This window comes from Felis catus, chromosome D1, assembly GCF_018350175.1.
Source record: "Felis catus isolate Fca126 chromosome D1, F.catus_Fca126_mat1.0, whole genome shotgun sequence".
Classification (NCBI taxonomy): Eukaryota; Metazoa; Chordata; class Mammalia; order Carnivora; family Felidae; genus Felis; species Felis catus.
In genome coordinates, this window is record NC_058377.1 from 47,435,221 (window position 1) to 47,463,033 (window position 27,813).

Below are 27,813 nucleotides of genomic sequence, written 5' to 3' on the forward strand. Positions count from 1 at the left end.
GACAAGCTCATGCTTTACTCCTGGATTATTACATTACTTCCCTTATGTTCCATTGATCTTCTACCTCTTCACATTCTGTACTTTAAACTTTGTTTATCTTTGAGTCTATTGCCTCTGATTTTTTTTTTATTTATGTTATTGGATATTTCTCAATTCCATGCTTATCCACAATATATCCTAGTTGCCTTACCATTTTAAAAAATGTTCTATTTTGAGATAGTTTCAAATCTCTGTACTAACAGAGAGCTCCTATATACTTACTTTATCCAGATTTCACCAATTGTTTACATTTTTCCCTGTTTATCATTTTCTCTATATAATTCTCTCTATATACACAGATACACACACACACACACACACACACATACATGTATGTACATATTACCAATAAACACTTTGAATGTGAGTTGGGGATATTAGTCCCCTTTATCACTAAATACTTCCATGTATACTTCCTAAAAACAAGCATATTCTCTTACATATAGCACAGTTATCAAAATCAGGAAAGTTAACATTGATATAATGCTATTATCTTATGCACAGTACATATTCAATTTCATTGGTTGTCTCCAAAATATCTTTTATAGCTCTATTTTCCCAGTCCAGGATCTATCCAGGATCACACATTACATTTAATTGCTGTGCCTCTTTGGATCCCTTTAATCTGCAATACTTCATCCACCTTTCTTTTCTTTTTTCTTTTTAAAATAAAAACATTGGTTTTAGAGGTAAGGTAACACAGTGATACGTAGTGCCTTAATAAACCATGTGGAGGAGGATGTTGTGTTTATTTTCTAATTGGAATAGAATCAGGGGTGACGACTGAAGAGGCAGCCAATGGCGAAAGTGAGTGTGGCCTGGGAGGCTAGCAGACTGCCCAGATGTGTCCTACAAGGAGTCACTCTCTTCATGGGGGCACCAGTCTGTGAAGTCTGATCTTTAGTTTGGTAGGCTTAAAATTAAACTTTGCTAGAATAGCAAGGTGACTGGCCTTCTAGAGACTGAGTACAAGAATTGTAGTCACAGAACACTCTAGCCATCAGAATATAATTTTAAGTCATTAGTGAATTCTCTTCCTCTAGACTAGTCTAGCCCAGAGCCTTTCTTTTATTGATCTTGACATTTTATTAGATTATAAGCCACGTATTTGTAGTACATCCTACTTTGGTTTTATCAGATGTTTCCTTATGGTTAGATTCAGTTCATTCATTTTTGGAAGGAGTATCACAGAAATGATGCCGTGTTGATCTTGGTGCATGATAATGGGAAGTGTCAGTTTAATATGTGGAGAGATACTATTAGACTATGTAACATTATGTTCCTTGTCAAATATTTACCTACTACTTGCAGTGTCCGTTAATGATTTTCTAATTCTACCATTTCTCCTGTATTTATTAGCTGGGGTTCTACTGTAAGGAAGAGCTTTCTCTTTTTCTTTCTCTTTCTTTCTTTCTTTCTTTCTTTCTTTCTTTCTTTCTTTCTTTCTTTCTTTCCTTCCTTCCTTCCTTCCTTCCTTCCTTCCTTCCTTCCTTCCTTCCTTCCAGATGTACTCATGGATTCTTATTTTTTTCAGTAGGTTATAATCTGCCACTATTACTAAGTTATTTTAATGCTCAGATTGTTCCAGATTTGGTCTGTAGGAGCCCCTTTAAAGTCTGTGAAGTGACTTTAAAGTGACTTGTGTGTCCTTTGCTATGATCCCATAATTTTTCATCACTTCCTTACATTCTGGTGCAAAAGAATGTCCCAGGTTCATCTTATAATTTTCCTGCTCTAACATTCAAGTGAACCTTTCTCCAAAAAGTCCTGCCCTATTTAATATTTTGAAACAAGATTGCCTCCCTCATCTCTCCTTTTCTTCCTTCCTTCCTTCCTTCCTTCCTTCCTTCCTTCCTTCCTTCCTTTCTGTGTGTGCTTTGTCTAGGCATAGAAAAAGCACAATCATATCAGAACATTGTGCAAATTTGCTGGAACCTTTGTGTGTAAGCTTTCCTTCATTCTCTTATGTTGCCTTTTCAGTAGCTATTTTGATTGATTATGTGTTAGTCTCTGGACTCTGGGTTTCACACTTATCCCTGTTTTGGTTTAGCCTCTTTTGTTCCCTGTCTTGGTACTTGATTTGTGCCTACCACTGACCTTGCTTCCACTCTCTATTCTTGGCTGTGAAATTTAATTTATATTTTCTTTTCATCCACATTTAATTTTAGCCTACTTCTCATATTCAACTCCATTCTTCTAGTCCTGGGTAATATCCTTAAAGAATCTTCTCTGGCTGCAGGCCTAAGATTAGGACACTTGCTACACTGATAAAGCCTTTACTGGGAATTCTGTTTTTTTTTTTTTAATGTTTATTTAATTTTGAGAGAGAGAGAGGGAACAAGTGGGGGAAGGGAAGAGAGAGATGGAGGCAGAGTCTGGCTAGGCTCTGAATTGTCAGCACAGAGCATGATGCTGGGCTCAAACTCACAAGCTGTGAGATCATGACCTGAGCTGAAGTCAGACGCTTAATCGACTGAGCCACCCAAGTGCCCTGGGAATTGTTTTTGCACTTCATTGTCTAGTATTCTTGGACTCAAATGGACCAGGGCAAAGATAATTTTTTTTTTCAGGAGAGAAAGTAAGGCGTCTGGGTGCAACATAAGGAAATTGCATATGAGCATTTATCTGGCTCTCCAAACAGAACCAAGTATTCAGGAAAGACTAATGGAACACCAAGACTGCACTCTGTAACATCTTTAAATATAGCAAGATCAACTGTGTTATACTGTTCAGCTGAATTAATTATCACATATGTGATATGGAAACCCTACAGGGAACAAGAGATGCTAGAAGAAGCATAAGGCATATATTTTAAAAGAAGGCACATCTTACAAAGATTACCATCTTTTATTGAGGGTGTAAGGCAAGAATCCTCAGCTGATTTCAGTGAATTCCTGGGATTAAACAGCTTTGGTGAGTTATGGCCACATGTGCCAATCACAGAAACTAACCAACATTAATAACAGGCTCCAAGGAGGTTTTTGCTTGGCAGGGGTAGAGGTGGCTACAATTGTCCCCATCAATACTATACTTCACAGAATGAAAACTGGGATGGGAGGAAGCAAAAAGAGCTTTTCCCTAGTCACTCTTATTCCAGCCTGTGAGCTAATAGATAAGAAAGTATGCAAATATGTTAAACATTCTGCATTCTGGTTACTTTTTTCTTTTACTCTAGTTAAGTAGATAATTGCAGAGCAATGTGTGAGTCATACAAGAAAAAAGTTTCATGATTTAAGAGTCATATTTTCATGATTTAATTCAAGTCATGTAAGGAAATCCATTCTCCATCACTTACCATAGTCACAATTTGTCCAATGAATTTTGGTCATTTCCAAAAAATCCCCAAATCTTCCTTATATGAAAAAAGACTTGCCACTTCTGAGAATGAGGATATTCAAAATAAATTCTTCAGATGCTTGAAGGCACTTCTCAAAGAGGAATTCTAAGGGTCTTCTGAGGATATAGCAACATCATTGAAATAAATATGCCATGTTGGAATGTCTGTGCTTGGACGGAGATGAAATATCTTAAGTATATGAGCTTTTAAGGGTGTGCTTAAACAGACAATCCTATTTTTAGTGGATGCCCTTGATCATGCTATTTGACATTTGAAGACCTAATGTTACAGAATCATCATCTCATTAGGTTGAAAAAAAAGAGAGAGATTAGACCAAGTAGAGACTGTTTCAGATATCACCTAGAACTTGATTTTGTTTGTTTGTTTTAATGTGTCCTAAAGTCAAAGTACTGAAATATAGCTCCTTTTATTTAAAAAAAAATAATGTTTATTTATTTTTGAGAGAGAGAGAGAGAGAGAGAGACAAAGTGCAAGTGGGGGAGGGGCAGAGAGAGAGGGAGACACAGAATCCAAACAGGCTCCAGGCTCTGAGCTTTCAGCACAGAGCCTGGCGTGGGGCTTGCACCCACAGACCATGAGATCATGACCTGAGCTGAAGTCAGACACTCAACCAACTGAGCCACCCAGATGCCCCTGAAATATAGTACCTTTTAATTGAGTTTCTAGCTAGTTGAATCTGAATCAGTTTAGTCAATAATATTTACTGAGTATTTATTATTATTATTATTATTATTATTATTATTATCATTTTTCAATCAATGGGCAGAGTTCTTCTCTTGACAATTGGATCCTCTTAATGAGATTTTCCCCCATCCTTCTGTACCCCCCTCATCCCCACCCCAACTCTGAAGAAGATGAGTATTGTAAGAATTCAGCAAGGATATTTGAAATAAGAGTATGAAAACTTGGGTTCTAATTCCATAGGTGCTATTTCTTAGGTCTAGTGTTACTGGTGGATCATAAGTTGGTGGATCACCTGGGAGCTTTTTAGAAATACAGAGATCCAGGTCTGACTCCTGACCTTTAATCATAATTTGAATTTAACAAGATCCCTAGATGATTCAAATTCATGTATACGTTAGAGTTCGAGAACCCTTATCTGTAAATTTGACAATAATTTATAAGCTATTTCAAAAAACAATTGTGAGGTCAAAATGGGTATGCCTTCAAGAATTTGAGGAATTTGACTCTTTCCTCAGAGGTGGCAAAACTTTTTTATTTGTGGGAGGATTTTGCAAAATAAAAAGTGCTAGCAGTTGTAATCAAATTGGTTAAGTCACATAGAAACATAATGTAAAGAATATTTGCACGTTTTCTGCAGTCCTTAGTGTGAGGAGATTTGCCTTTATTCTATGGTTTTTATTTTATTTGAGACTTCAATAGAGAGGGAATGCAAATAAACTAAAATTAGCAAGCATTCATTGTGTGCTTACCAAATGTAAAGAATGAGGCTAGATAGTAGACATTAACATGATTGGCTAGGACATCATCTTCACTCCTAAAGGCCTTACCTGGAATTTAAAAATGACTTACTGAATTGAAATGTTGAATTGAGAACAGGTGGGTGAACAACTACTTGTAATACAAGGTAGAATGATAACTATTAAAAGGATCTAAGCAATACATTGTGGGAATGGGAGGAGAGAAGCAGCATTGCCCACCTGCTGCCACAACTCCCCAAACCAGCATTTTTCCTTTTTGATGGTAGCTGCTTGGTGTTTGTACTCTTACCCACATCCCACTCAATTGAACTCCATTTTAGTAAGAATGGTTTCTGTGCTGAAGACATTGCATATTCAGATCTCCGACGTCAAATATTCTTTTTTTTTTTTACGTTTATTTATTTTTGAGACAGAGAGAGACAGAGCGCAAGTGGGGGAGGGGCAGAGAGAGAGGGAGACACAGAATCTGAAACAGGCTCCAGGCTCTGAACTGTCAGCACAGAGCCCGGTGCAGGGCTCGAATCCACAAACCCGTGAGATCATGACCTGAGCCGAAGTCGGACGCTGAACCGACTGAGCCACCCAGGCGCCCCTCAAATATTCTTTTTAAAACACATATAGTAGTGGGAGTGGGCATTGAAGGAGAAGGAAGATTTCCATGTGTGGGAAAGGGCATCCAGGCCTAAGGAAGTGTGAGCAAGAGATAGTGAGTGCCTCAACTCTGGCCCTGGGGTGGACCAGAAGTGACCAGAAGTGGTGGTGGGGATAGGAGAGGATCCTATCAAAAAGATATGCTTGGGAAGTGCCAAACAAATATAGATCAGGCCTTAAAAAAATACAGCTGACTAAGCAAGAGTAAAAAATGACATTGGTTGTAGAATTGTCTTCAAATTTAAATAATCTTTGACTTAATTGAAGTTACCTTTTTCCTCTCTAGTGGTTGATTAGGTAGGAATGCTAAGTAGACAAAAGATGAAATAGACTATGAACATATTATCAGGCTTAGAGATCATAAGTTAATTAAGATTTTCAAATTTAACATGAAAGTACTGTCCATAGCATTTTCCTAAGTATGATTAAGTAACTGCTATCTGTTATGTTTCAAAGTATATCTTGTTGGTATGTATCTTTAACATAAATATGATAAATATACTTCCATTTCTGGATAATTCATACACCTAATACTTCAAAATTTGGCAACTTGTAAATGCTGCTTACAAACAGTGTTTACATCCTTAACATCAATGCAAAGAAAAAGCATCTTGAAATTTGAAAAAAATTGTTTTTACAAGTCATTATTCATTAGGGAATATACAGCTTCAGAAATATTTACAGGGATTCTTTTTTCTTTTATGTTTAATTAATACTTGAGACCAGGTAATGTCTTTGGATTCCACTTTTTTTAAAAATTTTCTTAATGTTTATTTATTTTTGAGAGACAGAGAGAGACAGAGCATGAGCAGGGGAGGGGCAGAGAGAGAGGGGGAGACTCAGAATCTGAAGCAGGCTCCAGGCTCTGAGCTGTCAGCACAGAGCCAGATGCAGGGCTCAAACTCAGGAACCATGAGATCATGACATGAGCCGAAGTCAGCCGCTTAACTGACTGAGCCACTCAGGTGCCCCGAATTCCACTTTTTTTTATTCCTTATTCTTCTGACTTTTGTCAACCCAATTAGTACCCTATCATCCCTTACTATATTCAAATATCTGAGAAGGATTTATGTCTGTATGACTTTTATCTTCCTTTTATTTTTATATTTATTATTGAAGTGTAGTTGACATATTTTGCTCAGCTATAGTGTTGCTATATGCTCAACATAGTGTTGGAACAATTCTGTACATTTCTCTATTACTCAGTGCTCACCACAGTAAGTATAGTCACCATCTCTCACTATATAACAGTATAACATTATTATAATATTATCGACTATATTCCCTATGCTGTACTTTTTATCTCTGAAACATTTATTTTATAACTGGAAATTTGTACGTCTTAATCCCCTTCGCCTATTTTGTTCATCCCCCCCCCCCCATCACCCACCATTCTGGCAACCACCAGTTTGTTCTCTATACTTATCAGTTTGTTTCTGTTTTTGTTTGTTTGTTTTTGATTCCACATATAAGTGAAATCATATGGTATTTGTTTTTCTCTGTCTGACTTATTTTACTTTGCATAATACCCTCTAGGTCCATCCATATTATTGCAAATGGCACAATAGCATTCTTATTTATGGCTGAGTAATATCCTATTGTGTATTATACCACATCTTCTTTATCCATTCATCTATTGATGGACACTCAAGTTACTTTCATACCTTGGCTATTGTAAACAATGCTGCAACGAACACAAGGATGTGTATGTATTTTCAAATTAGTGTTTTTGTTTTCTTTGGATAAATACCCAGGAGTGGAATTACTGGATCATAGGGTACTTCTATTTTTAATTTTTTGAGAAACCCCCATACTCTTCCCACAGTGGTTGCATCAATTTATATTCCCACCAATAGTGCACAAGGGTTCCTTTTGATCCATGTGCTCACCAAACACTTGTTTTTTAAATTTTTATTTTATTTTATCAAAAAATTAACTTTCTTTATTTTGATAGAGGGAGAGAGAGAATGAGTTTGCAAGGAGGGGAGGGGCATAGAGAGAGGGAGACAGAGAATCCCTGCGCTGTTAGTGCAGAGCCCCATGCAAGGCTCAAACTCATGAACTATGAGATCATGACGTGAGCCAAAATCCAGAGTCAGGTGTTTAACTGACTGAACTACCCAGGTGCCCCCATTTTTATTTTTATTTTTTTATTTTAGAGAGAGTGCATGAGTGGGAGAGAAGGGGGTGGGGAGAGAGAGAGAGGAAAGAAAGAGAGAGAGAAACTTCAAGCAGATTCCATGTTCAGTGCAAAGTCCAACATGAAGCTTTATCCCACGACCCTGGGATCATGACCTGAGTCAAAATCAAGAGTTGGGCACTCATCCAACTGAGCCACTTGTTTTTGTTTTGTCTTTCTTTCTCTTTCTTTCTTTCTTTCTTTTCTTTCTTTCTTTCTTTCTTTCTTTCTTTCTCTCTCTCTTTTTCTTTCTTTCATTAGTAGACACTTGAATTGGTGTGAGATGATATCTTATGGTTTGGATTTGCATTTCTCTGATGATGAGTGATGTTGAGGATCTTTTCATGTGTCTGTTGGTTATCTGTATGTCTTCTCTGGAGAAATGTCTGTTCATGTTTTCTGCCCATTTTTTAAATTGGAATTTTTTGGTGTTGAGTTATATTTTTTAATATATTTTGGATATTAATCCCTTGTTGGGTATGTTGTTTGCAAATATCTTCTCTCATTCAGTAGATTGCCTTTTCATTTTGTTGATGGATTCCTTTGTTATGCAAAACCTTTTCATTTTGGTAGTTGCAATAGTTTATGTTGCTTTTGTTTACTTTTCCTGATGTAGACCTATCCATAAATATGTTGCTAAGGCCAGTGTCCAAGAGATTACTGCCTATGTTTTCTTTTAGGAGTTTTATGGTTTCAGGTCTTATATTTAGGTCTTTAATCCATTTTGGGTTTATTTTGTGTATGGTGTAAAAAAGTGGTCCAGTTCCATTCTTTTCATGTAACTGTCCAGTTTTCCCAACACCAGTGGTTGAAGAGACTGTCTTTCATTGTATGTTCTTGTTTCCTTTGTCATAGATTAATTGACCATATAAGTGTGGATTTATTTTTTAGGTTCTCTATCCTATTCTATTAGTCTGTGTCTAGTTTTGTGCCAGTGCCATACTGTTTTGATTACTATAGTGTTGTAATATATCTTGAAATTTGAGATTGTGAGACCCACAGCTATTATTATTCCTCACAATACCTTTGGCTATTTTGGGTCTTTTGTGGTTTCATGAAATTTTTAAAATTATTTGTTCTTTTTATCTTTTGTTCTTACACATTTTCCAAGCTGACTTCACAGTTACTTTATTGCCAGTGGCAAAATAAAGTTGTAACTTGGCGTAAAATTTGAGTATTTTTAAGTTTTCTATGTAAATCTTGCTTATTATGAAACACTTAAAATTTTTGTTATTTAAAAAATATACAATACATACAAGAGAATATGTGTGATTTATAGATAATACATGCAGCATAATAAAACAATAAGCATTTCTGGAATCACAACCCAAATCTAGAACTTGACCATTGCTATTTGCATCTACCTGTGTTCCTCCTTCACCCCATTTTCTTGCCCACACCTTCTGCTGAGGTAATTATATCTTTTCATGTGCTTCTTTGTTTTGGTCTAAATATTTCTTCACATATGTATATATGTATGCCTAAAAATACATATATAGTTTAGTTTTGTGTGTTTGTGAACTTTACAAAAATATTTTTATGCTGAGACTTGCTTTCATCATTGAGCATTGTTTTCAAGATTTATTCATGTAATTTCATGATAACTGGAAATTATTCATTTTCACTACTGCATAAATTCTATTTTGAGAATATGCCACATTTATTCATTTTCCTTTTGATGGACATTGGACTGGTTCATAATTTTTTGCTATTATGATCTCTGCTACTATGAAAATTTTGGTTTGTTTCCTGGTGCATATGTGCAAGAGTTCATTTAAGATGTGTACTGGGTAGTAGAAATGTTAGATTATAGGAGAAATAAATGTTCAATTTTACAAGATAAGACAAGATTATTTTCTTAAGTGGTTATAGCAATTCCACTCATCAGGAATAAATAAAAGTTGCTATTGATCCATATCTTTTTCTTTTTTATTAATTTTTTAAATGTTTAGTTATTTTTGAGAGAGAAAGAGAGCGCAGGCGGGGGAGAGGCAGAGAGAGAGGGAGACACAGAATTTGAAGCAGGCTCCAGGGTCTTAGCTGTCAGCACAGAGCCTGACGTGAGGCTTAAACTCTCGAAACATGAGATCATGACCTGAGCTGAAGTTGGGCAGTTAACTGAAGAGCAACCCAAGTGCCCCTATATCTTTTTATTTTTATCAGTGATGTACATTTCCTTCACTGTGAAATGCCTGTTCATACTTTTGACCCATTTTTCTTCCTTTTCACTTATATGTCTTTTCCTTTTTGATTTGTTGGGCTTTGCATATGTAGATACTGTTCCTTTGCCTATGTGTGATGAAAATGTCTCCTCTAAATTCATATCTTGTCTTTTTCACTTTCTTTATTGAAGTGTAATTGATACATAATAAACTACACATGTGGAGTGCATGGTTTAATATGTTTTGAAATATGTATATTTTAGTGCAACTATTAGTACAATCAAGATAGTAAACATATACATTGCTGCTTAAAGTTTCCTCTTGTCCCTTGATAATCCCTCCCACTCACCTGTTCCTGCCAGCCTTCACCCCAACCCCCATTCCTAGGCACCACTGAATTTTTTTTTCTGTCAATATAGAATTTGTATTTTCTAGAATTTTTTTAACTGGTATAAAACATGCACTCACTTTTGTCTGACTTTTTTCACTTGATTATTTTGAGATTCATCTATGTTGTGTGTATCAATAGTTTGTTACTTTTTATTGCTGAATAGTATTTTACTGTATGGATATTTCACAATGTGTTTATTCATTCATCTATTGACAAACGTTTGGGTTGTTTCCAGATTTGACTTTTCATAGGGACATATATGTGTTCCTTTCTCTTAGATAATACCTAGAACATGTATGGTTGGATCATACAGTAGTTGTATGCTTAACTTTTTAAGAAACTGAAAAACTGTTTTTCAAAGTGGGTATAACATTTTTCATTTTCAGTATCAGTGTCATGAGAGTTCCAGTTCCTTCACATCCCCATCAATTCTTGGTATGATCAGTGTTTTTAATTTAGCCATTCTAATAAATAAATAGTGGTATCTCATTGTGGTTTTGATTTTTCATTTCCCTAGTGACCAATGATGTTGAATCTTTCCATGTGGGTTTTTTTTTTTTTGCCATCTATTATTTTCTTTAGTGAAGTGCCTGTTCAAATCTTTTGGCCATTTTTCTATTGGATTGCTTGGTGTCTTATTGTTTTGAGCATTCTTTACATGCTCTAGAAATAAGGTTTTAAAAAAATTTTTTGTTTACACTTATGTATTTTTGAGAAACAGAGTGAGACAAAGCATGAGCGGGGAAGGGGCAGAGAGAGGAGACACAGAATCTGAAGCAGGCTCCAGGCTCTTAGCAAGCAGCACAGAGCCTGATGCGGGGCCCAAACCCACAAACTGTGAGATCATGACCTGAGCCAAAGTCAGACGCTCAACTGACTGAGCAACCCAGGTGCCCCAAAGCTTTTTTTTTTTTTAAATCAGATATATGATTTGCAAAGGAACATAATTCTATGCTCATATTTATTTTCTCTAAAAAATTTTAAGTTTTTATTCTACTGTTGTCTGGCTTCCATTATTGCTTTTGAGAAGTCTGATTAGTCTTTTTTCTCTGACTGATTTTAAGATCCTTGGATTGTCTTTGGTATTCTGCAATTTTATTATGGTATGTGCATAGCTTTTGTTTATTCTCTTTTGTGTAAGTTCTTACTTTCAGTATCTGTGAATTCATATTTTCATAAGTTCTAGAAATTTTATATCTATCGTCTCTTTAACTAGGACTTGTTATTTATCCTATTTTCTCCTGAAAGATATCTATTAGAAAAATACTTGGCTTTCTTATCCATTATTTATACATTCAAATTATAATTTCATATGTTCTATTTCATCTTCTCTTATGTTGAATTCTGGGTAATTTATTTGGGAATATTTTCCAGTTCTACTTTATTTAATCTGCTGTTTAACCCATCAATTGAGTTTTTAACTTAAGAAGCCCTGAGTTCTTTACTGAAACCAAGATCTGGGGCCTAGGTGTACTTGCTCTTGGATTGTTTTTCCCGCTCTGCCCTCTCAGCCTACAAATGTATAATAGAACTAGGAAACATATAGATACATAATCATTTTTATTTCCAATCATAGTTTTCTGTATCTGTCTCACTCCTTTTCTCCCTTTTACCCTTCCTCCTCTTTCTTCCTTTGTCCTCCTTCTTCCTTCCTCTTTTTTCCTTCCTTCCTTCCATTCCTTTTAAAAATTTTGAATTTATACACATACCCTCAATTCTAATCCAATACTACTTTATTTATTCATTATTCTTTGATATATATATTCTATATAGCGGAGAATGCTATATAGAGGCCAAAGTCTGGATATTAATTGTGCTTATTCTTACTGGGGTTTCATTAATTCTAGGTCCTTTCAGCATATTGATTAAGAAAACATCTGTGTGTGTACTAACCTTTGTACATACACATCTGCAAATATTTCTATATGTATTCATTTGTACCCATATTAAGCTAAAAAAGAGTTTATACTGATGTTTCCAATTGAATCCAAAATCATATAGATCATTCTAGTACCCTACTCCCCACCTGTCTCCACCTACTTGTTTGTAGCCCCCTACTCCAATAGTGAGAAACCTAGTGCCCACCATCCTCCATCCATTTAACTGTTCAGTTCTAGTATATATGTACAGTGGTTCCAAAGTTCCTAACTTGTACTATTCCATGGGAAACAAATTTACCAACTAGAAAATAGAGAGGGTTCTTTTGTAATAATTCCTTTGTCTTTGGTTTTACAGTTTCTACTCGTTTGTAGGACACCTTTTTCTCCTACTGCCTTCAGGGAGGTTGTTTCATACATTTGTAATACAGTTAGATTCTTTTGTCTTAATCTGTGTTTCATCTTGGGATTCCCTGACCTCCAAAATTATTTTTAAAAATTTGCATACATTAAGGTTTACTCTCTGTGCTGTAATGTTCTATGGCCTTTGACAAATGCTTCTTGTTAGGTGTCCACTACTGCAGTATCATTACAGAATATTTTCATCACCCTGTGCTTTATCTATTTAATCCTCCTCCCCACTCCCAGAACCTCTAGTGATCACTGATAATTTTACTGTCTCTTTACTTTTGCTTATTCTAAAATATTATATAAGTTAACTCAAACAATAGGTAGCCTTTTCAGACTGGCTTTTTAAACTTAGCATTTAAGAATCTTCTATGTTTTTGCTTAACTTGATACCTCATTCCTCCTTATCATTGAATATGAATTTACTATATTTTATCTATTCATTGATTGAAAGTCATCTTGGTTGCTTCCAGCTTTTGCAATTATGAATATAGCTCCTATAAGAATTCTCATGCAGATAAAAATGCAGTTTTCATGATTTCCTTATTTTTGTTATTGTTCTTTGGGATCATGTGTATGTAGTTCTTTTAATTAGCAAATTTTTTCATATATACATATATGCAGAAGCAATTTTTGTGATGGTACATGACATTTGATCCTTGCCTTAAATATTTTCACAGATATTCAAGAATTTTATGAGTTGACATTGCTAAATTCTCAAAAAAGTTGTGATCAGAAGATAGAAGAAGCCAATCAAGTTGCACAGAAATGGGAGAAAGCATCCCTTCTTGCTCCATGCCATGAAAACCTTCAAAAATCTGCAGAGGTATATACTGAAACATCTAAAGAACTAAAGAATATTATCACTTACTTATACCTGTAAAGTGGTCACAGTCATAGTAGTAGTAATCATTATCAAAAGATGACAACAACAATAATATGAACATAGTTGTACTATACTGTATGCAGTGTTTTATATATAAAAATCCAGATTTTGCCAAGAGAAAATAGGCAAAGGAAGGCATAGGAAGGCATAGGAAGGACATGATTCTTCCATAGTACAAGTGAGCTCTGTTATGAATATTGTGATAGTTTGAATTAACTCAAGTTTAAGGCATTCTGGAATTTCACAACATGGCTCTAGACGCAGTGTGGCAATAAAATGGGTAGTGGGATTAGAAAGTGGGTCTATGGCTGTGATCTCCGTAGCAGGGCCCTATATCTTTGGGAGTTTTAAAATGATCCATTAAGGTTTAGGGACAAAATACTAGAACTTCCATTTATATTTTTTATCATGTTCTTTTTTTAAATTTTTGAATAATTTATATTATATAGTATATTAACAGTAATACATACACATTTAAAAATAAATATAAGGCTAGTAGAGTTGTGTGTTCAAATGATTTTTATAGATAGGGTTATGAGATCAAATGTTTGGAGACTACTGTTGGAATTAACACTTACCAAGAGTAAGGCAATTTGAGGAATGTCTCAGGTTCATAACAGAAGATTAATATGGAGGCAGGGGCAGATCAATGATATTTTTAAGTGGCATTCAATACTTGGAAAGCAGGTAGTACTACACACACACACACACACACACACACACACACACACACACACACAAACACACAATCTGTCAAGACTGGTATAGTGAAGCTGACTTGGAAGGTACATGGAATCCTAGTGCTAATCAATGGCACTTTGCTGAATCTTTGGATTATTAACTGAGGCCTGTGATATACTTTTTATCCTCCTCAAAATTGATTTGAAAATCAGAAAAGACTAAGACTAATGATTGCCTTAGTTAATTACTTGAAGAAAATGTTAACAATATGTGTTAATTAACAATAATGTGTTAATTGATACCAACTATATGAAGTTTATAAAATACTAAAAGCATTAAAAAATCTTAATTTCAATACATAACATTATTTTCACTTTTTTAGTCTTTTTTATGTACAAATATATGTTCAAAAATTGGTACACCAGAATATAGAGTATTTTTTCATGACTTTTAGATTTAATGCTATACTAATATTTGCCCATATCATGTCATTAAATATTTTTGGCTACATTAAATATTTAATGGCTACAAAAATATTCCATCTTTTGGCATTTACTTAAATAATTCTCCATTCCACATTTAGGCCATCTCCAGTTTTCTGCTATGAATAATGCTATAATAGACATCTGTATATATAAACCATTGTGTCTTTTTGGATGATTTCACTGGGGTTAATTTTATAAATGAAACTACTGAGTTCAAGGACATTGACATTTGTAATGCTTTTGATACAAATTGTCAAAGTGCTTTGCAGAAAGATACTACCAGTAGTATTTGAAAAGGCATATCTACCTATGTTTTCTATTTCGTTGCATCATCTTCAATTTCTTTCATCAGTGTTTTATAGTGTTCAGGATACAGGTCTCTCATCTCTTTGGTTAGGTTTATTCCTAGGTATCTTATTGTTTTTGATGCAGTTGTAAATGGGACTGATGCCTTAATTCCTCTTTCTCCTGCTTCATCATTATTGTATAGAAATGCAACAGATTTCTGTACGCTGATTTTGTATCCTGCAAATTCATTTACTGAATTCATTTACCAGTTCTAGCAATTTTTTGGTGGAGTGTTCTGAGTTTTCTATATAGAATATTGTGTCATCTGTAACTGGTGAATTCCTTGCAGATTTGGATTCCTTTTATTTTTTTGTGTTGTCTGATTGCTAAGGCTAGGACTCCCAGTACTGTGTTAAATAACATTGGTGAGAGTGCATATCCCTGCCTTGTTCCTGATCATGGAGGAAAAGCTCTCAGTTTTTCCCCCCTGAGGATATTGGCTGTGAATTGTTCATATATAGCCTTTCTTATGTTCTTGCTCTGCTTTGATGAGGGTTTTTATTATGAATGGATGTTGTATTTTGTCCAATGCTCTTTCTGCATCTGTTGAGAGGGTTCTCAATAGATAGGGTTCTTATCCTTTCTTTTATTAGTGTGGTGTATCACATTGATTGATATGATTTGTGAATATTGAACCACACTTGCAGCCCAAAAATAAATCCTACTTGATTGTGGTGAATGATTCTTTTAATGTACTGATGGATTTGATTTACTAGTATCTTGTTGAGAATTTTTGCATTCGTGTTCATCAGGGATACTGGTCTGTAGTTCTCTTTTTTAGTGGAGTCTTTGTCTGGCTTTGGTATCAGGGTAATGATGGCCTCATAGAATGAATTTGGAATTTTTCTTTCCATTTCTATTTTTTGGAATAGTTTGAGAAAAAGATATTAACTCTTCTTTAATGTTTGGTGGAACTCACCTATGAAGCCATTGTGTTTTGGGAGATTTTTGATTACTGATTCAATTTCTTTGCTGGTTATCAGTCTGTTCAAGTTTCTATTTTCTCCTTTTTCAGTTTTGGTAGTTTATGTTTCTAGGAATTTATCCATTTCTTCCAGGTTGTCCAATTTGTTGGCATATAGTTTTTCATAATATTCTCTTAAAATTGTTTGTATTTCTGTGGTACTGGTTGTTATTTCTCTTCTCTCATTTGTGATTTTATTTATATGGGTCCTTTCTCTTTTCTTTTTGATAAGCCTGGCTAGAGCTTTATCAATTTAATTAATTTTTTTTCAAAGAATCAGCTCCTGGTTTCATCAGTCTGTCCCATTGTTTCTTTTAGTTTCTATATCATTTTATTTCTGTTCCAATCTTTTTTATTTCCCTTTTTCTGCTGGCTTTAGGCTTTGTTTGTTTTCCTTTTTCTAGCTCCTTTAGGTAAGGTTAGGTTGTTTGAGATTTTTCTTACTTCTTGAGGTAGACGTGTATTGCTGTAAAATTACCTCTTAGAACCACTTTTGCTACATTCCAAAGATTTTGGCCCATGTATATTCATTTTCATTTGTTTCCATGTATTTTTAAATTTCCTGGTTGACTCAGTAATTCTTTAATGGCATGTTATTTAACCTCCATGTAGTTGTGGTCTTCCCAAATTTTTTCTTGAGTTTGACTTCTAATTTCATAGCATTGTGGTCAGAGGTATGGTATGAAATTGACCTTTTTGTATTTATTGAGGCCTGATCTGTGATGTAATAGGTGATCTATTTTGGAGAATGTTCCATGTGCACTTGGAAAGAAGGTATGTTTTGCTATTTTAGGAAGGAATGTTCTGAATATATCTGTTAAGTACATCCAGTCCAGTGTGTCATTCAAAGTCATCGTTTCCTTGTTGATTCTCTGTTTAGATCTGCCCATTGATGTATGTGAGATGTTAAAGTCCCCTACTATTATTGTGTTATTACCAATTAGTTCCTTTTTGTTTGTTATTAATTGCTTTATACATTTGGATTGTTCTATTTTGGGTGCATAAATATTTACAATTGTTATGCCTGCTTTTTGGATTGTCCCCTTTATGATTAACATCATGCCCTTTTCTGCCTCTTTTCCAGTCTTAGTGTTAAAGTATAGGTTGTCTGATACAAGTATTGCTACTCTGAGTTTCTTTTGGCATCCATTTGAATGATAAATGTTTCTCCACCCCCTCACTTTCTTTTTAAAAGAATTTTTTTAATGTTTATTTTTGAAGGAATGGGGGAGGGTCAGAGAGCGAGGGAGACAGAGAATCCAAAGCAAGGCTCCAGGCCCAGAGCTGTCAGCACAGAGCCTGTCTCTGGGCTTGAACTCATGAGCTCTGAGATCCTGGCCTGAGCTGAAGTTGGACGCCTAACTGACTGAGCCACCCAAGCGCCCCCTCCACCCCTTCACTTTCAATCTGCAAGTGTCTTTAGGTCTAAAATGAATATCTTATAGGTAGCATATTTATGGGTCTTTTTTTAAAAAATCCATTCTGACATCTTATGTCTTTTGATTGGAGTGTTTAAATCATTTACATTTAAAGTAATTATTTTTTTAAAATTTATTTATTTTTGAGAGAATGAGTGAAAGTGGGGGAGGGGCAGGCAGAAAGGAGACAGAGGATACAAAGCGGGCTCTGTACTGACAGCAGTGAGCCAGATGTGGGGCTCAAACTCATGAACCATGAGATCATGAGCCATAGTCAGATGCTTAACAGGCTGAGCCACCCAAGTGCCCCAACACTCAAAGGAATTATTAATAGATATGTATTTATTACCATTTTATTACTTGTTTTTTCATAGTTTCTGGAGGTTTTCTCTGATCCTATCTTATCTTTGTCACTTTTGTTCTCTCCTTTGCACTCAAAGAGTCCCCTTTAGTATTTCTTGCAGGGCTGGTTTAGTGGTCATGAATTCCTTTAGTTTTTGTTTGTCTGGAAAACTCTTTATCTCTCCTATTCTCAATGATAGCTTGCTGGATAAAGTATTCTTGGCTGCAGATTTTTCCCATTCAGCTCTTTGAATATATCATTTCTCTCCCTTTTGGTTTGCCTAGTTTCTGTTGAGAAATCTTCAGCTATCCTTATGGGTTTTCCCTTATAAGTTAATGACTTCTTTTGTCTTGCTCCTTTTAAGATTTTTTTCTTTATCAGTATATTTTTCAAATTTCATTACAATGTCTTAGGGTTGTCCTTCTTTTGGTGACTTTGATGAGAGTTATTTGTGACTCCTGGATCTAGAGATCTGTTTTCCTTCCCCAGTTTTAGGGAGAGTTCTGCTATTTTTTCTTAAAATAAATTCTCCCCGCCCCCCCTTCTTCTCTCTTCTTCTGGGACTCCTATAATACAAATGTTATTACATTTGATGGAGTCTTGAGTTCCCTAAGTCTATTCTCATGTTCCATAATTCTATCTTTGATTCAGCTTCAATATTTTCCATTATATTGTCTTCTAGGTCACTAATTCATTCCTCTGCTTTTTCCAGCTTACTGTTCATTGCATCAAGCTTGTTTCCAATCTCATTTGTTCCATTTTTCATGTCTGATTGATTCTTTTTTTTTTAACTCCTATCTCTTTTGTAAGAGTCTCACTCAAGCCCAGTGAGTATCCTTATGGTTGTTGCTTTAAATTCTGCATCAGTCATGCTACTTATATCTGTTTTGCTTAGATCTCTGGACATGGCCTTATGTTATTATTTGATTTGGGATGAATTCCTCCATCTTGGCATTTTGCCTAAGTCTCTGCATTTTTCTTTGTGTTAGAAAAGCCAGTTATGTCTCCTGCTCTTGAGAGTAATGGCCTTATGAAGAAGTCCTGTAGTGCCCAGGTTTTGGTGCTTCATGGGGTTTCTCAGGTGTGTGCTCTGCTGCTGTGTTGTGGCTGCTCTGTCCTTCAGACCAGACATCTGTAGAGGCTCTTCTTGCCTTCTATGAGCAGTGTTTGATCCCTTGCCTTAATGTGGTTACTTTAAAGTGGGTGTGTTCTCATCTGCTTGTGAAATGAGACCTGACACCAACTTCACCAGTATGAGGCCCTGCAGAACTTTCTGGCTAGGAGATGTAGAGTGGGCAGGGGTTTGTGCTGATCTTCTGGGGAAAGGGCCCATCACAGTGGGACTAAGGCAAATTTGACTCAGAATGAATTGTGAATTCTGTGAATTGTGCCTACCAGCAACGTTCTGCCCCAGACATTCTTCCAGTTGCTATTTTCACACTGTCTGCCCCTGTTGTTGTTTGCCTGCCTTCTCTCCATGAGCAGGGCATACACTCAGGTCTCTATCCTAGCCAAGCTTGCTGATCTTTCAAACTCCAGGCTTTAAGCCCAGCTGGTTGCAAGACCTCATGAAATTTATCTCCTTTTGTTTTCCAACCCAATGGCTTTGGGGAAACATTCTCCTTTTGTGTTTCACTGTGTGCTCCTCTTTCTCTCACCTTTTTCCAGGACCACAGCTTCCTCCCCTCTGCAGCACTTATGATCCATTTCTCCCCTATACCACATCTCTGTACTTCCTACCTTTTTCAATGTGGCCTCTTTTCTCCTTTGAGTTGTGTTTTTTTTTTTTTCTGTCAGGCTTCAGGCTAATTTCTGGGGTATTTAGCTCTTTTACCTCTGCTGTAAGGGTCTCAATAATATCTTCTTTTCTCAAGCCCAGTGAATATCTTTATGATTATTGTTTTATATTCTCCATCAGGCATGTTACTTATATCTGTTTTACTTAGATCTCTGGGCATAGCTTTAGGCTGTTCATTTGGGATTGATTTGGGATGAATTCCTTTGTCTTGGCATTTTTTTAGAAAAATGCTTAATGTTTATTTATTTTTGAGAGAGAGAGTGTGTGAGCAGGAGAGGGGCAGAGAGAACAAGGGAGACACAGAATCTGAAGCAGGCTCCAGACTCTGAGCTGTTAGCACAGAGTCTGATGTGGGGCTTGAATTTATGAACCTTGAGACCATGAACTGAGCTGAAGTTGGATGCTTAACTGACTGAGCCACCCAGGCTCCCCCCACCTCTGTCTTGGTATTTTGTCTAAGTCTCTGCCTTCTTCTTCAGTGTGGCCTCTTCTCTCCCTTTAGTTTTGGAGTTTGTTCTGTCAGTCTCCAGGTCAATTTCTGTGGTATTTCAGATGATTTGGTAGTTATCTCATTGTGTTCATTGGACGAGACAAGCCTAGGGTACTTCTACTCCATTGCCATCTTCTTCTCCCTCTATTTATTTCTTTTGTTATTCTTTCATGCTTTTTGTTTTTCAAAGAGGTATAAAATTCTTACTGTTTTGTAAGAGCATTTTATGTACGAAATATGTCATCCTATTGTCATAATTATTGCATTTCTTGTTTCTTGATTTCTATTAATTCTGCTTATAGTGTTTTTTGACATGTAAAGTGTTAATTTTAAAAAAAAATTTTTTTAACGTTTATTTATTTTTGAGACAGAGAGAGACAGAGAGAGACAGAGCATGAACGAGGGAGGGTCAGAGAGAGGGAGACACAGAATCTGAAACAGGCTCCAGGCTCTGAGCCTTCAGCACAGAGCCCGATGCGGGGCTCGAACTCACGGACCGCAAGATCGTGACCTGAGCCGAAGTCGGCGGCCCAACCGACTGAGCCACCCAGGCGCCCCTAAAGTGGTTTTAATTTTTTTAATGATGAAATCTACCACCATGTTTTCTTTTTTCTTTTTCTTTTCTTTTTTCTTTTTTTCTTTTTTTCCATTCCAGCATTAGTTAGCTATTCTCTGATGTTTTTTTCTAGGCTCTTATTACTTTTTTTTTTTTTAATTTTCTGAAATTATTTTTAGTCAATTTGATAGTCCCATGCATATACCTAATTTTACATATATGATCAAAGATACACTTTTTGTTTTAAAATCAGTGCTCCTTTTATGTTTTCCATTTTTGCATGTTTTCCCTGTTACTCACTCCTCACCCTATGCTGTATTAGTTCTACCCCCCCATGTACAAGGTACCCTATATTAACAACTTAATGTGTTTAATCCTCTGTACTCATAAAATGAGTATTCATGTATAAACATATACATGTATCTATATGTATATCTATATAAAATTTATACATATCCATGTACACATAATATGTAGATACAGAATTTTGAAAAGTAATTGTTTCTCAAAAAATCTTCATATTATATGAATGTTTTTCAAGTTGTCTGGTATACCTTTAATTCGTTCTTCTAATGGATGCATAATTTCATAGTGTGCCTGTATCATAGTTTATTCAGTTTTCACCTTTCAATGTAAATTTATTGTTTTCACTTTTCTCTCATTGCTATTAATACTGCAATCTAATGATTTCATGTATTTCTGAACATATTGATATTTTTATTCTACAGGATAGATTCTTAGGGGTAATATTATTGGCTCTAAGGGTATACATACTTTTAATCTGAATAACTGTTGCCAGACTGATTTCACCTTTCATATTTTCACTAACAATGCACGTTGGTACAATTTTACTTCATGTTAATCCCAGCTATAGGTGTTGCTGTTCTTAATTTTTGCCAGTTCAATAGGCCTAGTGATCCATCATCTTTAACTTACTTTCCAATTATAAGAATATTAGTGAATTTAAGGAGTTTCTTATGTTTGTTGGCTATATTAATCTGCTCTTCTTGAATTTATTCATATTCTTTTCTCATTTTTCTGTTGTATGTCTCTTTGTTGTCCATTTCTATGGGCTTTTTGTATATTTAAATGATTCAATTTACACACTCTCGCTAGATAGATAGATAGATAGATTTTCTCAAGGATAAAAATTTTACCTGAAATGTAAATTCATGTAAAGACGTGTGATGCCTTTGGTTTATATTAATATCCTTTCAACAAATACATCAACTAGATAACTGATTTATTAAAAAGAAAAACAAAGCTTTAGGCTGTTTACTTAGTAGTTATCTAAGATTGTCTGATTGAATGCATATAGATCAAGACTTATTTTAATGTTTACTTATTTTTGAGAAAAAGCATGAGCAGGGGAGGGGCAGAGAGAAGGGGACAGAGGATCTGAAGTGGGCTCCTTGCTAACAGCAGAGCCCTATGCAGGCTCTAACCCACCAATGGTGAGATCATGACCTGAGCTAAAGTTGGATGCTTAACTGATTGAGCCACCCAGGTGCCCCTAGCTCAGGGCTTTTACTTGGCTTTTGAACAGATGATGGTGATATAAAGATGAATGGTGAGAAAAAAAATCACATGTGTATAAGACTTTTGAATATCAAAATCTAGATAGGCAAGACAGAATTAATGTAATGTGGATTTTCCCAATGTTTAGGAAGTCCTCAGCTTATGGTGATTGGCCAGTTATATCCAAAACATCAGAACATGAATGCTCACTAGCTCAGTCAGGGTGCTTCTGAATTGAGTCTGATTGTTCTTCCTTAATGGATTATATAAGCTGAAGAGACAGATTTGACTGGTCTGTCTCACTGAAGATGGAGATGAGCACAGCAGGAGAGTGTATCTTTTTTGAGGTCTCAGTGTACTGGGCCAGGGAAACTGAGGCTCTTGTTTTGTTGGGATTGGCTTTCCAAGGTCACAGTTTGGAGAGTGAGTCCAAAGGAGAAATGGAACCAAAATGAAATTTATAACTGGGAAACCTTCAAATAAGGGACATTATCCTGGGTAGATTCTGTTGATGTAGTACACAGACTTGTTATGTTTTTTAATTTTCACCTTGTGTCCCTTCCTTTGTACAAGCCGAGTTTATTTAAAGCTGTTGGAAGGATATATAAACTCTTTAAGTGGAGCACTCAAAAATCTTCCTTATCTGTGATTCCTCAGTATGCACAAGAGTGTTTATCACACGGTAGGCTCAAGAAGCAACTATTGAACTAGAAAGAAGTCTGTAAGCACATCTTCTGGTTCCCTTCAGTCTGGCCATATGGCTCTTTGCCTGTTCCATTATGCTTCTTCTTTTCTATTTGTTACCTGGATCTCCCCAGGATTTAGGCTAGAATAGAGAATAAACAGGTGTGCCTTAGTTTATCAAAGCTGGCATATGAGGTCATGGATAGTATCCTCTGAAGCAATAAGGATGATATTCTTATGTGGCTGGTACACTGGCTCTGCAAACAGAAGTTTCAGAAACACTTAAGACAATGGATACACCAGTGGGATACTGCTTTCTTGTGGATTATATATGTGCTAGTACATTTATTTATTTTTTAAAGGTTTATTAAGATGGCTTTGGCTGCAAGATGTCAGTAATATTTTCTTACCAAGAAGGTATCTGTCACCCCCAGTAGAGGGCTTCACAAAGAAGGGCACTATTGTGCACTTAGTGTATAGCACAGTGCCTGGCACAGGAGGACTCTTAAAGAACTATAATACTGAATAGAATTTTTAACTTTATTTTTCTGTAAATCAACATGATCTTAGTACTAATTTTAGAATATGATGAGAGGCAGAAAACATAATATTAGTCAATTCGGGGTTTTCTTAAGACATTTTTGCTTTACATTTAATCACTCCCACATTTTCCCTCCACCATCATTTTTTCTTTGAAGGAACAATTCCCTGGTGCATATATTCTCTCAGAGCATGTCAGTGGAAGTAGAGACACTGTGTAATATTGTATATCACTGTATTGAGGACAGAGCCTCAATGACTCCTGGTGGATTGAATGATGTTGGTGGGGGAGGCATGCAGGGAAACATCATGGTTATCAATCAGCATCCAAAACAAGATAATTCCTGTTTGGACATTTCCTTCCTAATCTTTGAGAGTCATCACTCCTTTATGTTGGCATATGCAACTGAAATGCATATTTCCACTTGATTTCTAGCTATTAGGTCCACTCTACCATCTGTTCTTCTTCCTCATTCTAACCACAAAGCTTCTTCACTTAAATTTTTTTTTAATCTCCATCAGTGTATCTCATGGTTACATGAGTAAAATCTGGCAGCAAAGTGAGCATTTGGCTGCCCCCTATTCTTCCTGGGGTATAATAACATCTTGTGAGGTTGCACAGGATCATATTCCTTTACCAATGTTTCTGTTTTATTCTCCTAACCCCTATTGGTGCCAGGGAACTTCTTTAAAGACTTATGGTTGAGAGAAGGATGCAGGTTGAAGTGGTTTGCAGCAAAGTTTCCTTTTCTTTTAATCTTTTTCTCTCACTATTTATTATTATTATATTAATTATTAAACTTATATCTAAGTTAGCATATAGTACAATAATGATTTCAGGAGTAGATTCCAATGATTTCATCCTCTTTGTATAATACCCAATGCTCATCCTAACAACGGTCTTATTTTATGCCCCTTACTCATTTAGCCCAAGCCTCTACTCACAACCCCTCCAACAACAATCAATTTTTTCTTTATATTTACGACTCTTTTATGTTTTGACCTCCTCCTTGTTTTTATCTTATTTTTGCTTCCCTGCCATTATGTTCATCTGTTTGTATTTTGAATTCCTCATATGAATGAAGTCATATGATATTTGTCTTTCTCTAACTAATTTTGATTAGCGTAATACCCTCTAGCTCCATCTACGTAGTTGCAAATGGCAAGATTTCATTCTTTTTGATTGCTGAATAATACTCCATTGTGTATATATACCACATCTTCTTTATTCATTCATCCATCAATGGACATTTGGGCTCTTTCCAGACTTTGGATATTGTTGATAGTGTTACTATAATCGTTGGAGTGCATGTGCCCCTTTGAAACAGCACACCGGGAAGATGGCAGAGTAGGAGGGCGCTGGGCTCACCTCATCCTGCGGATCACTTAAATTCCACCCACAGCTGCCTAAATAAATCACCAGAAGACTAGCAGAACTGATTCTCTGGAGCCAAGCATAGACAAGAGGTCCACGGAAGAGGGTAGGAAGGGCGAGAGGCAGTGCACGCTACACGGACTGGCGGGAGGGAGCTGGGGCAGAGGGGCAGCCCGCTGGCAAAGCAGAGCCTCTGAGTGTGGCTTACAAAAGAGGAGGGGCTGGGCGGAGTGTGTTCTGACAGCAAGCAGGACTTAACATCTGGAAGGTTATAAGCTAACAGCTCTGCTCGGAGAGCGGGAGGGCTGGAGGACAATGGGAAGGAGAGTTGTTGAGCCCCAGGCGACAGAACGCAGCTTGGCGGGGAACAAAGGCGCTCACCAGCGCCATCTCCCTCACCCATCCCCCAGCCAAAATCCTAAAAGGAACCAGTTCCTGCCAGGGAACTTGCTGGCACTAGGCAAACACCCAATACTGTCCTTCTGCAGGTCCATCGCTCTGGTGGCAGATCTGACTCCCTCCTGGTGCTGCAGGGCCCCTCCTGAAGCGGATCACCAAAGGAAAAGCGAGCTGGCCTGCCCCTCTTGCCCCTGTTCACTTTGCTGATCCACCACAGCTAATACGCCAGATCCCCAGCACCACAAGCATGGCACTGTGCAAGTAGCCCAGACGAGCCACGCCACCCCACAGTGAATCCCACACCTAGGAGAGGGGAAGAGAAGGTACACACCAGTCTGGCTGTGGCCCCAGCGGTGGGCTGGGGGCAGACATCAGGTCTGACTGCGGCCCCGCCACCAACACAAGTTATTCAAGACAGCACAGGGGAAGTGCCCTGCAGTCCTACACCACTCCAGGGACTATCCAAAATGATGAAACGGAAGAATTCCCCTCAAAAAAACCTCCAGGAAATAACAACAGCTAACGAACTGATCAAAAACGATTTAAACAATATAACAGAAAGTGAATTTAGAATAATAGTCATAAAATTAATTGCTGGGCTTGAAAACAGTATAAAGGACAGCAGAGAATCTCTTGCTACAGAGATCAAGGGACTAAGGAACAGCCAGGAGGAGCTAAAAAATGCTATTAATGAGCTGCAAAATAAAATGGAGACAACCACAGCTCGGAATGAAGAGGCAGAGGAGAGAATAGGTGAACTAGAAGATAAAATTATGGAAAAAGAAGAAGCTGAGAAAAAGAGAGATAAAAAAATTCAGGAGTATGAGGGGAAAATTAGAGAACTAAGTGATGCACTAAAGAGAAATAATCTACGCATAATTGGTATTCCAGAGGAGGAAGAGAGAGGTAAAGGTGCTAAAGGTGTACTTGAAGAAATCATAGCTGAGAACTTCCCAGATCGGGGGAAGGAAAAAGGGATTGAAATCCAAGAGGCACAGAGAACTCCCTTCAGACATAACTTGAATCGAACTTCTGCACAACATGTCATAGTCAAACTGGCAAAATACAAGGATAAAGAGAAAATTCTGAAAGCAGCAAGGGATAAACATGCTCTAGCATATGAAGGGAGACTGATAAGACTAGTGACGGATTTATCTACTGAAACTTGGCAGGCCAGAAAGGAATGGCAGGAAATCTTTAATGCGATGAACAGAAAAAACATGCAGCCGAGAATCCTTTATCCAGCAAGTCTGTCATTTAGAATAGGAGAGATAAAGGTCTTCCCAAACAAACAAAAACTGAAGGAATTCATCACCACTAAACCAGCCCTACAAAAGATCCTAAGGGAGATCCTGTGAGACAAAGTACCAAAGACATCGCTACAAGCATAAAGCATACAGACATCACAATGACGGTAAACCCATATCTTTCTATAATAACACTGAATGTAAATGGACTAAATGCACCAACCAAAAGACATAGGGTATCAGAATGGATTAAAAAAACAAGACCCATCTATTTTGCTATCTACAAGAGACTCATTTTAGACCTGAGGACACCTTCATATTGAGAGTGAAGGGATGGAGAACTATTTATCATTGCTACTGGAAGTCAAAAGAAAGGTGGAGTAGCCATACTTATATCAGACAAACTAGACTTTAAATTAAAGGCTGTAACAAGAGATGAAGAGGGCATTATATAATAATTACAGGGTCTATCCATCAGGAAGAACTAACAATTATAAATGTCTATGAGCCGAATAGAGGAGCCCCCAAATATATAAAACAATTACAAACATAAGCAACCTTATTGATAAGAATGTGGTAATTGCAGGGGACTTTAACACTCCACTTACAGAAATGGATAGATCATCTAGACACACGGTCAATAAAGAAACAAGGTCCCTGATTGATACATTGGATCAGATGGGCTTGACAGATATATTTAGAACTCTGCATCCCAAAGCAACAGAATATACTTTCTTCTCGAGTGCACATGGAACATTCTCCAAGATAGATCACAAACTGGGTCACAAAACAGCCCTTCATAAGTATACAAGAATTGAGATCATACCATGCATACTTTGAGACCACAATGCTATGAAGCTTGAAATCAACCACAGGAAAAAGTCTGGAAAACCTCCAAAGGCATGGAGGTTAAAGAACACCCTACTGAAGAATGAGTGGGTCAACCAGGCAATTAGAGAAGAAATTAAAAAATATATGGAAACAAACAAAAATGAAAATACAACAATCCAAATGCTTTGGGATGCAGCGAAAGCAGTCCTGAGAGGAAAATACATTGCAATCCAGGCCTATCTCAAGAAACAAGAAAAATCCCAAATACAAAATCTAACAGCACACCTAAAGGGAATAGAAGCAGAACAGCAAAGACAGCCTAAACCCAGCAGAAGAAGAGAAATAATAAAGATAAGAGCAGAAATAAACAATATAGAATCTAAAAAAACTGTAGAGCAGATCAATGAAACCAAGAGTTGGTTTTTTGAAAAAATAAACAAAATTGATAAACTTCTAGCCAGGCTTCTCAAAAAGAAAAGGGAGATGACCCAAATAGATAAAATCATGAATGAAAATGGAATTATTACAACCAATCCCTCAGAAATACAAGCAATTATCAGGGAATACTATGAAAACTTATATCCCAACAAACTGGACAACCTGGAAGAAATGGACAAATTCCTAAACACCCACACCCTTCCAAAACTCAACCAGGAGGAAATAGAAAGCTTGAACAGACCCATAACCAGTGAAGAAATTGAACCGGTTATCAAAAATTTCCCAACAAGTAAGAGTCCAGGACC

General features: G+C 36.5%; 1 protein-coding gene across 12 annotated transcripts in view; it reads left to right on the top strand.

Annotated features, from left to right (window-relative positions):
• DLG2 (discs large MAGUK scaffold protein 2) overlaps positions 1-27,813 on the top strand; it is a 2,054,427-nt gene that overhangs the window by 287,080 nt on the left and 1,739,534 nt on the right. For all 12 annotated transcript variants that reach the window (XM_023239374.2, XM_045039809.1, XM_045039811.1 and 9 more), the window contains exon 3: positions 13,188-13,333. In XM_023239374.2, coding sequence (XP_023095142.1) covers positions 13,188-13,333 — 146 coding nt within the window. The remainder of the gene's footprint in view (positions 1-13,187; positions 13,334-27,813) is intronic.